This window comes from Oreochromis niloticus, linkage group LG17 (assembly GCF_001858045.2).
Source record: "Oreochromis niloticus isolate F11D_XX linkage group LG17, O_niloticus_UMD_NMBU, whole genome shotgun sequence".
Taxonomy (NCBI): domain Eukaryota; kingdom Metazoa; phylum Chordata; class Actinopteri; order Cichliformes; family Cichlidae; genus Oreochromis; species Oreochromis niloticus.
Window position 1 is genome coordinate 16786127 of NC_031981.2, and position 15829 is coordinate 16801955.

The 15829-nt window shown below is 39.6% G+C and overlaps 1 protein-coding gene across 3 annotated transcripts in view; it reads left to right on the forward strand.

Annotated features, from left to right (window-relative positions):
- Window positions 1-15829, forward strand: part of LOC100709613 (ankyrin repeat and BTB/POZ domain-containing protein BTBD11-A) — a 329762-nt gene that overhangs the window by 281424 nt on the left and 32509 nt on the right. For all 3 annotated transcript variants that reach the window (XM_019347029.2, XM_019347028.2, XM_019347030.2), the window contains exons 4-5: window positions 6251-6403; window positions 9333-9498. In XM_019347029.2, coding sequence (XP_019202574.1) covers window positions 6251-6403; window positions 9333-9498 — 319 coding nt within the window. The remainder of the gene's footprint in view (window positions 1-6250; window positions 6404-9332; window positions 9499-15829) is intronic.

Genomic DNA, 15829 nt, shown 5'->3' on the forward strand with positions numbered 1-15829 from the left:
TAATGTCCATCTGAGACTTCCTCATAGGTTTAAAGGCCTTAAAGGAAAATATCCCGTGTTATTATCATTTAAACTGGGATCTGGTGAGTCAAAATTACTTGTAACTCGATCAGTATTAATGATTTCAAGTATCCTGAATAGCTTAGTTTATAAAGAGGATATAAAAGGGTGTATAACTATAAAAAGGAGAAAGCTCGCTAATGAAAACCATGTGAAAGAAATGTTTTTCTAATTATCTACAAATTACCCGCTTCAGAGAGTAAGACACTCCAAAAAGTACATATTAGCCAGGGTTATTCTGTTTGCTCACTAATGCAGAGTAGAGAAAAGCACCATTTTACAAGCTTGATAAGATAATTATTAGAAATGAGTAGGATGTACATGGAACATACTGCCAAGAGAAGAAAAGTCTTTTAGATCAGTCCAGTCTGTTCAGTCTTTAACCAAATGTCTTTTTTACAATAATTTATCATTATGAGGTTAAAGTGGAGAGGACCCAAACCAGGACATGTGGGCAGAAACAAATGAGTCTTTATTTGGCTGAATCACAAAAGGTTACATGAACCAGGAGTCCAGGGAACACAGAACACAAGCAGGGAAATCAATAGTAGGATTTGACGAAGGGAGATGTATGAATATACTCTGGGGAGTAATTATGGATTAGAAATATGAGGCGATAGAGACACAGGTGCATGTGATCAACACAGGTGAAGATAATCAGACGGGAAGTTAAGACCTGAACAAGCCACAAGAAAATCTACAAAAACAAGACTTGATATGACAACAAATACAAGAGAATGGAAACTACAACCACAACTGACCGTGTGCTCAGGCTGCAGAAACCCGAGAAAGAAGAGGAGAAATGAGAAGAGCCATCACGGAATGACAGGCCCCTGCCTGGTATGTACCACCAGATAGAAGAAGTGGCTAACAATAGGAATGAGAATGACCGAGTCAAGATCCGATCTTTCTTTGAGATACAGACAGACAAAGTGGTGATGGCTAACCAACTGGACGTAGTAGACAAGCAAAGGAAAACAGCCATAGTGATAGAAAGTTAAACTCAGTGACAGCAACATCAGGAAGAAGGAACACGAGAAGCTGGAAAAGTACCAAGGGCTGAGAGAAGATGTGGAGGTAACAGTGGTCCCAGCGGTAATCAGAGCACTCCCAAGCAAGGCGAGTGTCTCCAGCAGATCCCAGGAACAACATCCAAGATCTCTGTCCAGAAGAGTGCAGTCCTAGGAACAGCAAATATACTGCACAGGACCCTCAAGCTCTCAGAGGATCTGTTAGAGACTGTTAGAGGATCCGAGCTAGAAGGATAAATCGCTTGCAGGGATGAGAGAGGAATTTGTTTAATACGTATTTCCCATTGGGATTTTGTTGAGACGCCTGGGGGAATTCTAAGTTCTGGATTGGCTTACAAGAATACATCATCCCAGCACACTCTATAACACATATTGTTTTTAGGATTGTGAATCTTCAAAAATATATTACAATAACATAATTATAAAAATATCCCTCATTTTCTTAAAAAAACAAAAAGCTTACACCACAGGAGGTTAAATAAAAGTGGACTGTTGACACTTAGGAAAATATTTCATAAGTGTTATTAATATAATGTATCCAAATTTAATTCTGCTAACGAAACTAATGGTGAACAATCAATACGTAAAACAACAAACACAGTGGGGGGAAAAATTTAATGACAAGTCATTTTTTGTCTTAAACTTTTTAGATAAAATGCTGTTTCTGAAGGCACAAGTAGCATCAGGATTTATGCTAACCTATGATTATTGTGTATTAGATGGAACAACATGCTTTGCTGGAGCTAGTACAATACAGAAAAATAAATATATAAAATTATTCAAACACATCTTGTCCAGAATACCTCTGTTCTGCTCCATTTTCATGGAGAAAACTATGAGTATTAGCTTTGCCCTATAAAGATGCTTTTCTTTTTTTTTTAATTGAGCCCTCTTGGACACAAGGAAGTGGTGTCACATCTTGACTGAGTGAAGTTTTCTTGTTAAGAGGCAGCTGAATAGAAAAAAAAAAACATTTTTTACCTGTTTTTCCTGTCTGGGTTCTCCATCTAGGTTTTTTTCTCTGGCTCCAGTGAATGTCCACGAGTGACTGGATATCCAAGAGCACTGCCAGCTCGCTGAGCATTTCGCTATCAGATGTTACTCCAGAATAGCGCTTTGTGATATAATTTCCACTTTGCACTTATCGGGAATACCTGACTTAATTTTCCCCGGAGTTTCTGATAGTTTTAGCTGGCAGTCAGCTCCTGGGGGAGCACTGTGCTGATTGCTGGAAGATGTGAGGCTTTGTATTTCTATCCTTTAAGAAGGCGATAAGTCTCTGAACAGCACAGCACAATACAGGTGGACTGAAGCACTGACTCTTATTGGTTTCAGGAGGGTGTACTGTGCAATCTCCGGGAATGTACTGTACAGCTACTGTTCACTTTTGTTCAAGTTTTAAATTTAAGTTTTCCATTATATCTTATGTTTTGAAGTATTTGACGGCTGTGGGTGTGAATGATTGTCTGTATTTCTCAGTTTTACAAAGAACCCTATTAACCACTTTTAAGGTGTTTCTATGAAAGCCCATGTCACATTATACAGACCAGGAAACGTATTCAAGTTTGGATTATACGCCATGTAAGCCCAGAGGAACATGGGAAATACTCCCTGCCTTGAGTCTGTATACTAAGCTATGCTAATTGCAGTATAGGGCTAATACCATGAGAGTGGAATTGCTCATGTAACAACTTTAAGAAGAAAGTAAATTACAGTTATGTTTTCTTTTTTTTTAAAAAACAAGGCTATGAAGATCTGACAAGGTGACAACAACAGATTTGTTTTCAATTCTATCCATTTTTACTGAGTAAAACTTGAATCTGATGAATGCCTGACCTGAATTTAGCTGCTGTTGGACGGCAGGGGAAGTGATTAATAACGGACACAACAACACGAGTCTGTGTCTATGAGAGAGAGAGGTTAAAGACACACACGCACACACGTACACACATACTTGTACAGGAAACAAATGATGAAATACGAACTTGTCAGACAGGCGAGACCCATTACTGATGTTGATTAAAGAAGGTAATAAGAGAATTTATGGAGGTTGTAGCATCTAGATCTCTTTCTGTTCTCCACTCTCCGAGTTATAACTTATGAACATTGACTTGCTGCCTTTTCACATATCAGTAAGGGCATCTTTAATTAGAAAGTTTGTGGCTATCAGTGTTCGGCCGGAGTCTTTATTAAGTGATTTTTTTTTTTTTTTTTTTTTTTATTTGAAAGATGACCAAAGCAAACCGCACATGATGATATTATCAGTTTGAAGAGTTAATTTTCACCTGAGAAGATCACATTAGCAATATTATTTAATGTTTATATGATTTATTTTGGAAATGTTAGTAATATGGTTACATTTACATTTTTGATATATAAATAAATTATGGTTGAGTTAGAAGATTTGCACTTTTTTCAGTGTTTTTTTTTTTTTTAAATTTCCTTATCCATATTTCCATATTTATTATTTTTGGGCTAGAGTAGCTTTGCATGATTTACAGTTCATAATAATCCTTTGTGGCCTTTTGTGAAACAAGCTGTTTCAGCTTCTTCCCCTTCCTCTAAACACATTTTCTATGGAAAGGCTTGAACAGGTTTGAACAGCTGGAGGGAGGGGCTTCTGTGCTCGCAGTCAGAGCCTTTGATTATGGTTGACTTGTCGGTCATCGCTTGCGTGAACTGTGACGTCAACAGGAACCGTCACCAGGGCCGTGACCGGCTTTGAAGTCGTCGAGCTTTAGACCTTTTTCAAAATGAGACAGTAAAAATGTCTCGAATGCCTGTGTGATGCTCTAGATGGCTTTCACACTGCCTCTTATTGGGTTGTGTTTAGGAAGTTAGGCTGATGCGTGACTCATGAGAAATGATAATGGGTTGGTTTAGGCACAAGTAGTGACTCAGAGCAACATTAAGACCAGAGTCATTTAGTAAGTTACTTTGTGTGCTATTTTAAATTCAACTTAAAAAAAAAGTCTTTACTTTGGCATTTTGCTTTATTTGATTGTTTTATACACTCACAACTCTCATCTTTCACATTTCTTTATACACAGTTGCTCCTGTAGAAGAAAGAAGTGTACAAATGTAAAGTCTTTTATGGCTTTTGATTGTACTGGATCTCAAGGACCTAGTGTCTTCAGATGTGTTCCTTTCTGCTGCTCACAGTAGTACATTTTTAAGGTGGAGCACAGGTGCTACACTTTAAATATGATACAAGAGGAAAACTTCTGGCCCTGCCTTATACTCACTGGTTTTCACGCTGTCTTCTTCTGCTCTGTTATGTGAGAATCTTTATGCTAATGCACTGATATATTAGTGAAATGCTGTATTTGCACTGAACCACAAGTAGAAAAAAAAAAAGAAACCTGATCTTTTGCCTGGACAGAAATTAAATAGACTTTTACTTTTAATTTTATTTATATCACACTAGTTTGCAACAGCAGTCCACTCAGGGCATTTTATATTGTGAGGTAAAGACCATAAAATCATAGAAAGGGAGCGCAAGAGCCCCGTGAGCAAGCAAGTGTCAACAGTGGGAAAGAAAAACTCCCTTTTAACAGGAAGAGACCTCCAGCAGAGGCAGGCTCAGGCAGGAGCAGCCATTCACTTTGACTGGTTTGTTGGGCCAAAGTTTCATTATTTGAAACTTTGGCTGTATTTAATATAAAAATCTGCCATTGTTTCAATAAATATGTCAAAAAGTTGAAAAAACAAAACAGCATTCTAAAGCTAAACTAAGTATTTTTTGTCAGCCTTTTGTCAGCATATATATATATATATGTGTGTGTGCGCTAGAAATTGCAATTTTATGTTTACATATTTTCTTGATGGTATCCCTTTCTGTCTTGAATTAATTTGATGAGATGCTGTGTAGACAGAGAACTCTAACACAAAACACCTGTGAAAAAAAGCCCAATAATGTCGTGCTGTATCACGAGCAGAGCAGACGCCAGCTGCTACACACTCTTAACAACAATCCAAATTAGTTTCCCTGTTTAAGTCTCCGTCTTATCAGACTTACAGCCACCTTAGCTTGTAGAATGAGCCTCCAAACAAACATTCATCAGCTAACATCGTTTTCCAGGTTAGGTAGCTAATTTGATCCTCAGCTATAACATATTAATCCTTACATTTAGACCTGAAGTAGATCATTTTTTCCAATGAAATATCAGCTCCCTGGTACTCAAACTATTTGTGCTGTGTGCTAGGTTTGTGAGTTTTAAAACTTTGTTCAACTTCAGAGGTTTTACTCTTTATGTCATCATTTGAAACTCAAAGGCTGTCAAATTTAAAATGTAAAAAGTAATTTTGAAGAAAAATAATTCATCCAGTGTCACTTACAGGAAGTCCAGTGTGTTTTATTTATTTACTTTATTAGAAGCAAGCCCTTTTATTAAAGTAAATACCTCCTGGAGTCTTATCACACAAAACAAATGTGTATTATTCTTATTCTTAGTCCCTTGGCTCGGTCATCCCATGTTAGTACATCTTGCAAACTCAGGCGCAGTTTTGTTTTATTGTTTGCTTTTTCTGTTTTTGGTAATGGGGTATTTTGGGTACTTCTGAAAGATCTACGTAAATTTTTAAGTTACCTGGAGGCCAAAAGGTCTCACAGGTTCACATCCCCCATTCCAAACATTGGGATTTAGCTCCTGTGGCCACAGACAGCTGAAAGGAGAGCTCTGAACATCACTTCAGCTAAAAAGCTCCTACAAAAAGTGCAAATAGCTGTCCATTTATGCACACTTGATCAAACAAAAGTGGAGCAGCACACACTTTTTTATAACATGGCCTAATCTGCTTTAAACTAGTGCCAGACTGCCTGTTGACTCCGTGTCAGAAAAACAACCCATGCACGTAAGGAAGCTGCAGTAGTCACTTCGGTCCAGTTAGACGGCAGTGTGATTCATGCTGTTCTGTTCCATTAACAGCACAGAGTTTACCCTTCACTTGCACAGATTCGACTTTTCTTTCTGTCACACACATAACTGCACCTCCAGCCATCTAGGAAAAATAAGCATTTATGGAATTTCCCCAAAAGACTCTTTTGTTTTTCTCATAAATAATTAAAACTAAATGTGAGGGTTTTTTTTCTAAATCTTCATCTGTTCTGACTTAATTAAGATATTAAACAGTAGCACATGAACCTGTTTTCTCCGCAGGCCGTTCCTGGTGCTGCCCCCACTGATGGAGTGGATCCGGGTGGCTGTTGCCCACACTGAACATCGACGGAGCTTCTCTGTGGACAGCGACGATGTGAGGCAGGCTGCCAGGCTGCTGCTGCCCGGCGTGGACTGTGAACCCCGACAAATAAAGTAAGAATACGATGCCAATAACAACATTTACTGCACAAACCTGCTGGAGAATGAAGCTCAGTGTCATCCATTTATGAAACCTGTAAGCCTGCACATGGACATTCTGTCAGCAGATGCTGCATTAGCATAAACTTCAACCTTATCACAACTTATTTCTTGTAATTAGTCTCGTATACCAAACACAGAATGACTTGCAACGATCACTCACATTTTATTTTAACAGAATCTCATCCACAGTGTTAGAACATGTAGATGAATATGGAGACATGATCAGCAGTTACCTGCACATGTAACCTGACTTATTATTGGTGTTTACATCAGACAAAACATTTTAAGAGAGCAGTTTGACTTGAACAGACCTGATCAATATGTCATCCATTCACCCTTCTCAGTGTCCATCTCTTCTCTTTATATATCGAACAGCTTTTCAGTAGAATAGTTGCGATTATTTTATTTTTAATTATTGAAAGGTGCGTTTTGCGATTACCCTCTACGGAATTGAACAAAAGCTGTCACCACCAGGGGGCAGAGTTTCACCAGCATGGTGCTGCTCTCATTTTCTTTTTCATCCTGTCTCTTTCCACCTTTTGCCGTCTCCTTTGGAAAGCAGGGATGTGCTCCTTTGCTACAGTCAGGGGAAACACTGGTTCTAGATCACCACACAGACAAAACATTATTACAACCGTGTGCAATGAAACTGCAGTCCTGTTGCCCGTGAAGTGGTTGCTTTGAAGACGTGGACCAGCTTTGCAACTACTTGATGTCAGTTGCCGACTTCAAAACAACTCAGTCTGCTGTAGGTCTGTCAGTTTGGCTGGCAAATACATGCACTTTATCTATGACAATACAGCAATTAATGGATAAACCCCCACAGATAAATTCATTTTAACTCTTATATTGTGCAATGAAACCATTTTGTCTACAGCTTTATATAAATAAACAGCATTTAGGGATAGCTAACTGACTTTTATCATCCCCTGACTTTTCCATTACCGGCAGGTTTACATGAGTGGCAAATTTAGTGAAGTCCTTCAGCAGCTGTTTGATGGCTTGCCATAAAAATTACAGGACACATACCGATCGTAACTCCACAGACTGCATGTAAAAGATTGAAATAGATATTCATCACTAATTAGTCATTGTAGACTATGATTGTGAAACCTCAGCACAGGCATTTTGACCATCATAATCATGTTTTGTTTGTTGTTGTTGTTGTTGTTTTTGGTGGGGGGTAACCAGATGTGGCTGAACTATCTTACAAGGAAACTGTAAGTTACTAATCAGTGGAAAGAAGCTTGCTCATTAAATGTTAACCAAATCTGGACCACAGATTCTTGGATTCGGTTTTAAACCGTAGTATTTTTCAGATAATTACAATTAAATGGTTTAAGAGGCACAAGCGTACATTATGGTAAATGGACTGATTCTTATATAGCGCTTTTCTACTCTCCCGGAGTACTCAAAGCGCTCTATACAACATGCCACATTCACCCAATCACACCCATTCTCACAAGCACTTTCTCTATACTTAGTGTTTTCTAACTACAATCAGACACATTCATACTCCGATGGATGCATCGGAGAGCAACTTGGGGTTAGTATCTTGCCCAAGGATACTTGGCATGCAGACTGGAGGAGCCAGGGATCGAACCACCAACCTTCCGATCAGTAGATTAGAGGACCTTTGTGATGAATAGCAACCAGCTAAAGTAGCCACACCCCAATTATACACGACTTTAACCCTTTAATACAATTTAATTTGTGTGAGTTTATTCATTAAGTTTATTTTTTTTATTTAATCTTAAAATGGGAATCTGTGGGGATCGTCATACATTTAAAGCTGGGCTGCAGTTTTTGACACTTTTGCATTGGCTTCATTGTTTTCACCCACAGCGGTTGTTGCTGAGTGGAGCGTAAAGACTGACTACAAGGGATGGCAAGGACAGCCGAGAGAAAATATGGAGCCAAACTAAACAAATGAGTGTGATTAATGGAATAATGTGTGGATTATAGACAAAAAGTGTGCGCTGGTCTTTAGTTCACAGGAGCACAACCTGGATTGTTTTATTATTAATGACAAAATTTGTGGAGTGGAGGGTCGTGATGTTAACATTTCATCGTAGCTCCACAGTGAACTGAATTTAGCCTCGCACTGTAAAATTTAAAAGCTTTTTCATGAGGCTTGGCAGTTGCTAAACGAACTGTGTTTGTCCTTCTTTCTTGGACAGCAGTAACCTATAAATCTTCTCTCTGTATTTGTTTCTGACTCACTCACAGTCTCGCCTCGCTCGCCCTCTCTTTCTTCCCTCATTTGCAAACACTCCACAGCGGTTACAAAGCCGTGCACCATATTTACCTCGTCGCCGCTTACTCTGTAATCTTTCTGTAATTTGTCACAGAGTCGCCGGGTTAAGAGTCTTTACACTTTCCATGTATTTGTAAAGAAGTAATAAATTAACTACTTCGAGGTGCCAATTAATGCATCTCTTTGCATATGTCAGATATAACTGTCATGTATATGTAGACCAACATCCCTCAAAGGTTTCTCTGTGAAAACTGCAGTTGTGACAGATGCTTGGATTAAGAGGCTTTACGGGGGACGTGAGTGGGTAATAATGAGTCTCAGCAGAAGCCTTACCTGGAGAGAAGCTGCTTAAGAAAAGTACCGAACCAGAAGCAATCAAAGAGAAGTGAGTGTTGACAAACTCAGATATTAAGGAACTGACTTTCAAATTGAAGCGGCTCAGTACTTATAGAGTTGCAAGTTTGTTTCCTGATACGGAGAATTTGAGTTATGAAAGCCTGATCAGCAATCGTTTTCAGCTTCCTTCAGCATGCCGTGGAGATGTATGTCCTCGTATCTCAAAATCCATTTCTGACATAAGCTTCATCTTAATCAAAGTAATAGATCTGCTGTTTCTGTCTGCAGAGCCGAGGATTGCTTCTGTGCCACCAGAAAGCTGGACGCGGCCTCCACAGAGGCCAAGTTCCTGCAGGATCTGGGCTTCAGGATGCTCAACTGCGGTCGGACGGACCTGGTCAAGCAGGCCGTGAACCTGCTGGGGCCCGATGGCATTAACAGCATGAGCGAGCAGGTCTGGCACCTAACACACCTACGCACTCCTGCACACACACTCACATATATATAAAAACTTTAAAATCCCACATTTGCACAGCTCAGGGGTTGGAGATACAATAAATTGTGGATTTCTAGCAAGTACCTGGCAACCCAGTGCAGTTCATGCACACATGCTGAGCACAGGCTGCTCTCTCTGAGTAATGCAGTGTGCTAAATTCTTATGCCACGATACAGTTTTTTCCTTCTGCATTTTTTTTTAATGCAGAAGGAAAATAATTCAAATTTTTTTAAGAGAGGTTTTCTTTGTGTCTGTTTGTGTGTACTACACTAACCCTGCACAAATGTCCCGCCGCTTCTTTTTAAAGTAATAACTCAATTTCAAACTCCAACCTTTCAAATTTCACACACTGCAGTTTTGTCAAAGCAGATGCCGCCTCTGGGATATTTACAAGGTGTCCGCCAATGAGGGCAGGAGTGGTAAATCATCACTGTCCCCAATGGGAGCTTCATTTTCTCTCTGTGTTTACTTTCACTTTTACTCCTGGTTTGGAGAGATTTAGGCGCCAAAAATTGCTTGGAGTTTTTGGGTTAAGAAAACATCTTATGACAGTAATAAAGGCGTAATGACCATTCATTCATTTGTGATGATTTGGGAGTGAGACCAGGCTCGAAGCACTCATCCAACAACAATCAGATGAACCCACACTTTACAGAAGTGCAAAGATCTCAATTATCCATCCAGTCTCAAAGGCATTTCTTAGATCTTCAGGTCTTAGCTTAAAATGAGGTTGCACCTAGTGATAATTTACTTTATTGATTAACCTTTCAGTCGTCTAAATTCTATATAAAACCTGTAGTAAGTCAGAACCTTGCCACAGGCTTTAAGCCAGATCATTATACTTCAATTAAAGAAAATAATACATTTTATCACATATCTCAGCGAGCTGCGATTAACCATTGCCTAGCAAAGTTGCCTAAAAAATCAATTGTAGATTGCTGATTGTTTTTCTGTCAATCAACAGACTGATTAATCATTTAGGAAACAATTATTTGAATGGCAATTCGCCGACTGTGTGCAAACAACAGTCCAAGTGATTTGGCACTTGGACATAGGCAGTGGTTCGTTGGGCTTGTTTCTGGGATATCTGACATGTTCTCGCTCTGATCAGTGTCTGGAGTTCATGAGAGATTAAACACCGTGGTGTTTTGTTCTGTTCTTGATCTGCTTCTATCCGAGAAAGATTGCAGACGGTTGCGACCGGATGGTGGGTCAGTCTGAAGCAACATTTAAATGTTAATATCAAGTAACGTCTACGTGAATGCCAGGATGCAGGGTTTCGCAGCAGAACGTAGAAGATAAATGTTTTGCACTTTGTCCACCAGTGGTTTTAACTGGGGATTAAACTGGAATCTGTGTATTTGGTTCAGTTGTGCACCCTTAAGCACCATCGAGTGGATCCCAGTGATGCAGTCCTTTCAATCAGCCCTTGAAATATCACAAAAACAGCTTCATACATAAGTTGCTTATTATTTTTAGTTTTATTAACGCATGTGAGCATTTGTCTGTGATGGAGAGCTACATCTTCCATGGTGGTTTGTTATTTGTTGGCAATGTAGACGTGTTAGTTCTTGGCAGTAAAAGGACCGCGAAAGCTGCTTCTCTAAGCTGCTGATGTATCACAGATACGTGGTTCTTGCAATAATCCTCATTTTTTGTGTATTTTTGCTTTCTTTTTCACTTTTACAAAAAATGTACTTGCCCTTCATGCCTAAACACGCTGCCTGCAACAACTTTCTCTTGAGGACAGCAAAGGAATAATAATGAATAAAAGAAAACGTGACGTGGAATGGTTAACTAACCCTGCTCATCATATAAAACCACAATATTTCAGCTTATAACAGCTGGAAGAGCAAATTATGTTTAAATTCACAGAAAACAATAGCAGCGGTGTTATTCATTACTGTGTCCCTCATCCTCCAGATCTAATATATCAGGTGAGCGAGGTGAAGACATCAAGTCCTTTGCAGCTCCACGTCATGCACTGTGACTAAGCCTCGCCCTCTTTAAGACCTCAAGGATCTGATTAAAATCCCTCAGTTTTACTTCCGTGACTAAAGCTAAAGATGCTGTAACCTCTGACTCACTCTGACTTCAGCAGCTGAGAACTGTCTCAAAAGTACATGAAATTATTGTTATTTTCTACATTTTTTTTAAACATATAATTAAGATGAAGTCATCGTGGGATCATTAACGTGTCTTAATTTGACGCACATTTCTTAAAACTCGCACCAACTCCTCTTGGCAATGAAAAAAACAGTTTTTTCTCTTAATCCTTTCAGCACAAAAATGCATATTTCACAGGTCTGCAAAAGAGTGGTCTCATCCCCACAGCCCCTGCCGTCATGTGCTGCTATTAATTGCTCATTACACACCACAACATGCTGGCAGTGGCCCAGCGGGGACATGACTGTAACTGCATGAATAACAAAGAAAATACAAATATAATAATCAGTGGACCTCGACCAAATGCAATGTAGTAACTATGGCGGCAGTGAAGTAACGAATAAACCTGTTACGACCCCAGCTAACTGGGGTAAGGGGGAGGAACATTAATTAACCAGATGGAAGAGGTTAAATAGGAGTTAATTAGTTTATTTTATAGATTTTTCCACTGGCAACGAAATTTTAGAAGGAAAGTAATCACAAGGCGAAGAAGCAAAGCAGAAGTGTGTCGCAGTTATTGTTTGTGGAGTTTTAGTTGAGGACCAACTATTCAGGACAAATATATCTGGTCACAAATGAGTCCAAAAGGTAACAGAAGTACAACAAAAACACATGAAAGTGGTAGAATCCAAAAAGCTAGCGGCATAAGAGGTAACAGAGGAAAGACAGCATATATATGCATATACTGAAGGTTGATGGGTTACGAGACACAGACGAACATAATTACTGGAAGTGAGAACAACCAGAAAGTCGGAGAAGACACGGGAAGTAAAACTAATGCAGAAAATACTAAACACAGAGACGAGATTAACAGTCGACATAAAGACAGAAACGAGGGAAGAATGGAGGAAAAAGGAATGAACAGGAAGACAAACTAAGAAATCAAAATTTACACTAAAACAATCTTAAAATGTCTCCAAAAGTGAACCAGAAATTCATTCTTCCATTTTAAGCAGAGACACCCAGACCCCTCTTTGCTCAGCCACCTGCACCAACTCTTCTGGGGAACACCAAGATGTTCCCAAGCCAGCTAAGGGAGTGTCCAGGGTCTGCTACTAGTGGAACATCCCTAGGTGTTTTGGGTGCCTCCTTTCAATGTGGAGGAGTAGAATCTGTACTCTGAAACGTTCCTGATCTCCTCACCATTTCTCTAAGAGAGACACCCTTCAGATCCTCATTTTTCCAGTCACTACCCAGAGGTCGTGTCCATAGTTATGATGGTAGAAACAAGTATCCAAAACTCAGTCTACAAAATATAAGAACCAAAACTTCAAACAATACAATGAATAAATACCCGAGTTTACCTGATGCCCCTGACCATAGGTCGTACACTCACTGCCGCCTACCTAAAAAGAAAAAAGACAGGAGGCAGTAGCACCTCTCAGCCTAGTGCCAGGGATGTGTATGAATGAGAAATGCCTCAGCTAAGAAGAGGCAACACCCAATATCAAGTCACCTTGAACTTTGCAGTGTACAAACAGGAGGTATGAGTCCTTTTAACAGCTTTCATGGTGCTGTGGATGGAGCCGGGGGCTGGAGAACTGGATTAATCAAAGGTGGCAGTAGGCGGGATGCAGGAGGAGCAGTCAGGTGAAGAAGAGCAGAGAAGCAGATGCGGGGGCTTGCACACACCACCCAGCATACTGATCGCTTAAATTACACAAGCAGGGAGGAGAGGAGCAACCCAGGGCTGTAGCAGAGCAGCATCCAGCTACAGATTGTGCCGTGACCCTCCTGTTCATCCTGAAAGTGGAAGAAGAAAGGATTTTTCTTTTGTTGCCTGCTACTGCAACACTTTTCCTGCACTGAGCGCTGACAGGTGGGGTCAGTATCTCAGTCCTGCTACAGCCAGGTGTCACTTGGGAAGCTCCACCTTCGACAGTCGGTGGAAATATTGGTTATTCCCTGTACTGCTAAGTGGAAGTTAATAGTGCAATCTGACTTTCCGCGGTCAATAAGCTGCGCCTAGTTAGGTTTAATTAAGATGTGCTTGGCAACTCTTCACACAAAAAAGTCCAGTTCTGGGTGATTAATGTTTGCTTAAATACATTATATATTGTTTATAATATATTACAAAAAAATGTGAAAAACAGATGCTTGCTAAATTGACAGATTGTATTGACTTATGCTTTCCTTCCTCTCCCCTCACATAAATACGAGCCTGTGACATGCAGGCTTTTATCTCCTTGTAAAGGAGGCTAAATGGAGCAAAGGACCAGACAGCGTTACAGGAGCAATAAAGTAAAAGCTGGAGTCTGTCATAACGGCTAAGAGACATTTTGAACTCATCACGATGCTCATCGCGGTCCGTCGTCTCTCGCCCTTTAGCCGTCTGCTGATTAAGTAGATTGCTGTCCAGGAAATGTTTAAGAATGAATCACCACAAAGGGAGATCAGTCTTCAACATAAAGTGCTGTGGTGTGTTATGAGTGAGCCGTAAAAGGCCTCTGTTGAGCATAATGGCCCAGATCAGATATATGATTGAAGTCTGTTTTATGGAAGCTCATTTAAAACAGTTAGAAAAGTCTGATAAATGTGAAGATCTCGGTGCCTCATTTACAACAAAGGTCATTCTTAAGTTGTTGCTGTTGCTGCTCTTATGCAATTCTTTGCAGTAGCACTTAGATGAAGCAGCTTCATCCTGCAGCATAATGTGTGTGGGCGTGTCAGAATGCTCTGTGCATATGGAGACACGCAGAGATAGAAGACTTTATGTTAGGAGTTTCACAGCCCACCTTTGTGCTTTTGCCCTTGTTGGGAAGACACGGTTATTTTAAGGGAGTAATGAAAAGGTCCAGTAAATAAGAAGCTGCGAGAAACTGCCAGACATTTCTCTGAGTTGTGTGCTGTGTGTGTATACTTATTACATCTCACTGCATTTTACAGAACGGGATCGATTGGTAGCCAGCAGTGAAGTTATAGCATGTACATAAAATGGTGATTTAAAGAAAATTATGTGAAGACTTCTAATAAACGAGCTAATGTTGTGGTTACGGTCAACACGATCGTCAGTGATTGTTGTTCATACTAGAGATGGCACGATACCACTTTTTTATGTCCATTACAGATACCGATATCATAAATTTGGATATCTGCCGATACCGTTATGAATCCGATATAGTGCATTTTTTTTAATCAATAAAACTGTTTTTTTAATATCTTGCTGCATTTTGTATAAGTTTATACTCAAGTTAAAAAAAAACAACAACACTAAAGCTATTCTGTTATACCTGTATGCAAAAAATACACTGTGCCCAAAATATTTCATAGTTCAGCAACACTGATCAATCTAATAAACTTAAACCTACACCATCCTCCCTATTCTGGTATTTTAAAGAGTACTTAGCGGAAATATTAAACAACCTAACTAACAGGGTTGCCAACTCCCAGCGAAAAAAAAAAAAAAAAAAATAGGGAACCACCCCCACCCTCTGCCTTGTGATGCTTAATCGTCGTAATCAACTTTAATTTAACGCACATGTTAAAAAAAATGCACAGAAATCAATTATTTTTCCACAATAATTAAATACATTCAACGTCTTTCTTCAACAGAATTGCAGACTGCACAGATGGTACCTTCCCAAAGGAAAAAGTACTATAGCTTACTAGGGTATATTAGACTTAATAGTTACTATATACAGTAATGAACTTCTATACATTTTACATCAGATTAAAGCTTTGGGTGTAAGATTCAGATAATTATTTATTAAAAGCTAGACATTTTAAATGTACCCCCCTTTCCCTGTTAATGCCCTACCTGGCACCCTGGCAAAACTTTGCTAGACCCGCCCCTGCACAGTTTCCAGCTGTCAGCTACGTAGAAAAGGATCCTGGTGTAGAAAGTAATATTAAATAAATTCAAACAACAGCTTATCAAGCTTAAATGTGCTGCTGTTGTTTAGCCGCTGGTTTCCTCTTTCTGGTGCACAGTGGGCCAAAAACAAACAAGAGAGACGGGACTCGCGACAGAAAAGCCGATCAGCTGATCCTTGATCAGTTTCATGATTGAAGTAGCAGCAGGAGAGGGAGGAAGAGAGAAGAGGCACTCGCTCCATATATCGGTTGTTAAGCTTAACGTGGGAATGCTTTACAAACATTCAGAGATGAACTTACACACTTGCTT